Source organism: Elephas maximus, chromosome 7 (genome assembly GCF_024166365.1).
Source record: "Elephas maximus indicus isolate mEleMax1 chromosome 7, mEleMax1 primary haplotype, whole genome shotgun sequence".
Lineage (NCBI taxonomy): Eukaryota > Metazoa > Chordata > Mammalia > Proboscidea > Elephantidae > Elephas > Elephas maximus.
This window is the reverse complement of record NC_064825.1, coordinates 122,260,162-122,262,845: the sequence shown is the minus strand read 5'-3', so window position 1 is coordinate 122,262,845 and position 2,684 is coordinate 122,260,162. Positions and strand designations below refer to the sequence as shown.

Sequence of the window (2,684 nt, the reverse complement as noted above, 5' to 3'; positions counted from 1 at the left end):
TATAAGTATTAAAACCAAAAACCAAATTCATTGCCACTGAGTTGATTCCAACTCATAACAATCCTATGGGACAGAGTAGAACCGTCCCATAGAGTATCCAAGGCTGTAATCTTAATGGAAGCTGACTGTACATCTTTTTTCAGTGGAGCACTGGTGGGTTTGAACAGCCAACCTTTTGTTTAGCAGCCAAGCGCTTAACCACTGCACCACCAGTGCTCACGCTACAGAGAATTAAAGTCCCTACAATAGCTGACAATTTAAGGAGCTGAGACCCTAAGTTGCCAACAATCTCACCATGAGACAACCCAGTAGGGGTGATTGTTTCAGGCCACCTTATTATAGGACTGTGCTGTGGGGTATATATAAAGCTTTGGTCTTAATGTGGTGTATTGAATGGGGCATTCTGTTGTGCTCTGTAAAAACTCTTTTCAGGTCTGACTTCTCAATCTGAACTTCATAGAATCTGTTCCTTTTGTGGAAGGTCCAGGTCTTCTCTTCAGCCTTCTCATGGCTGACTTCATCTCCTGGTTCCTCAGGGTGTAGATCATGGGGTTCAGGACAGGGATGATGACAGTGAAGATGACAGAGACAACTCTGTCCATGGGGAGGGCAGTGAAGGGCCTGGCATAGACATAGATGCAGGGCACAAAATGCAGGGTCACCACAGTGATGTGGGCTGTGCAGGTGGAGATGGCTTTCCTTCTGCTCTCCCCAGTGTGAGACCTCAGCATCATCAAGAGGACAGTATAGGACACTAGGATAAGGATAAACCACAAGGTAGAGACCAGGCCATTGTTGGAAATCATCAGGAGCTCAAGAGCAAAGGTGTCAGTACAGGCAAGTGTGAGGACCTGAGGGACATCGCAGTAGAAGCCATCAACAACGTTGGGTCCACAGAAGGGGAGTGGGAGCAAAAGGGAAATCTGTATGATTGAGTGGACAAAGCCCCCTACCCAGGAGGCCACAATGAGTGTAGTGCATTTCCTCCTACTCATGATGGTCACGTAGTGCAGGGGCTTGGAGATGGCTATGTAACGATCAAAGGCCATCACAGAGAGAGAAAAAATGTCTGCCCCGCCAAGGAAGTGGAAGAAAAACATCTGCATAATGCAACCATCGAAGGAGATGGTCTTTGTTCTTGAGAGAAGGTCTACTAGGATCTTTGGAGCAGTGATGGAAGAGAAGCATATGTCCAAGACAGAGAGATTACAGAGCAGGAAATACATGGGGGTGTGAAGGTGAGGATCACAGGTGACAACGACCATGATGGCAACGTTTGCTAACACAGTTGTTACATAGACCATAGATAAAAAGAAAAATAAGAGCAAGTTCAGCTCCTGTGACTGGATAAGTCCACAGAAAATAAATTCAGACACCCTGGTATAATTTCCCGGGGCCATTGGATGGTTTCCTTCTTCATGCACACCTTTGAAGGAAATAATATTACTAAAACAATGAAATCAAGGAAAGGTTATCTGTTTTATAGAAATTGAACATGCAGAAATATTTTTTCGGTCACAATATTGTTCTTTATGCACGTGCTGTGTTAAATGGGAGAGCCACTTAGTTGTGCTTGCCTCAATTCCCTCATTGATTTAAGGAGAGCTTTTTTTTTTTGGACTAGATCAGTAGTTTCCCTACTATGGTCAGTGGGTGCCTGTGGGTTCTGTAGAGCTCACTCCTAGACGATGCTGAGGTAGAGAATGTAAGGGAGTGTTACTGGAAGGGTTTTTGGGTTTCATACACTTTGTTGAATCGGGATGTCACTGATTTTATTCACATCCACTTCATTTCTATTGTATGAATGGGTCAAAAACCATTGGAATAAATCAATCCTCAGATTTCTTTCAGTAACAGCATGGTATGAATCTATTTGAATAGCATATTATAGTTTTCGAAGCCATCAACCACTTAATGGCAATAAAATTTCCTTAACAGATCTCTGAAATTTGAAGGAAATTTGTTATTATTCCTGATTTACCAATTCTGAAACTGAACTAAATAAGGGTAAGTCAATTTTCCAAAGTCATACAGTAAATTAATGGCAGAGGAGGACTGAGACAAAATTCTCCTTGCTCTTAGCTCTGGAATCTTTCCACTATACCACACTGCTTGCCAGTTTCAGAATACATAAATTCAAGACTGATATGCATAAGGAACCCTTTACAGAATTTTTATGGCACTTTTTTCAGTAGCTGGTTTCATCACCTCCTCCAATTCATTTCTCCACCACAGTGGAATTTTAGGCCACTGCCATTATGTTACCTTTCAGAAATTACAGATCTTGTCTTTAATTTTTTATTTCATGAGTAGTCAGGGGTTGGGAGTAAATGATGTGCTTAATGCCAAGAGGATGGCTAGGATGGTGATGGGAACAACTCTGTTCATGAAGAAGACAGCAAAGATCCAGATAGATCTCTTTCACTGTCTAAGTCCCTGTCCCCATACTCATATCATTTTTATCTTATTATTCTATCTAGCTATCTGTCACTGTCCATCTGTCCATCCACCTATCATCTATGTATCTATGTACCTTTTGATGTATCTATTGATGAATCTATATATGTATCTATCTTTTTATCTATGGCATGAAATGCAAGATTACCACAGGGATGTTGTCAGTACATAATTTCTTCCTGCCTCTTTACTGTAAAACTTAATCAGTATTTGTTGAGCTTACATTT

At 41.4% G+C, this 2,684-nt stretch overlaps 1 protein-coding gene across 1 annotated transcript; it reads right to left on the bottom strand.

The window, feature by feature from the left end:
* Window positions 1-428: 428 nt before the first annotated feature.
* Window positions 429-1,400, bottom strand: LOC126080652 (olfactory receptor 4D9-like). Its single transcript, XM_049891830.1, has one exon. It carries the CDS (start codon window positions 1,398-1,400, stop codon window positions 429-431), a length of 972 nt encoding a protein of 323 aa, XP_049747787.1.
* Between the last annotated feature and the right edge of the window lie 1,284 nt (window positions 1,401-2,684).

Coding starts and splice junctions, on each gene's coding strand:
- LOC126080652 (XM_049891830.1), bottom strand. CDS start 1,400: ATGGCCCCGGGAAATTATACCAGGGTGTCTGAATTTATTTTCTGTGGA.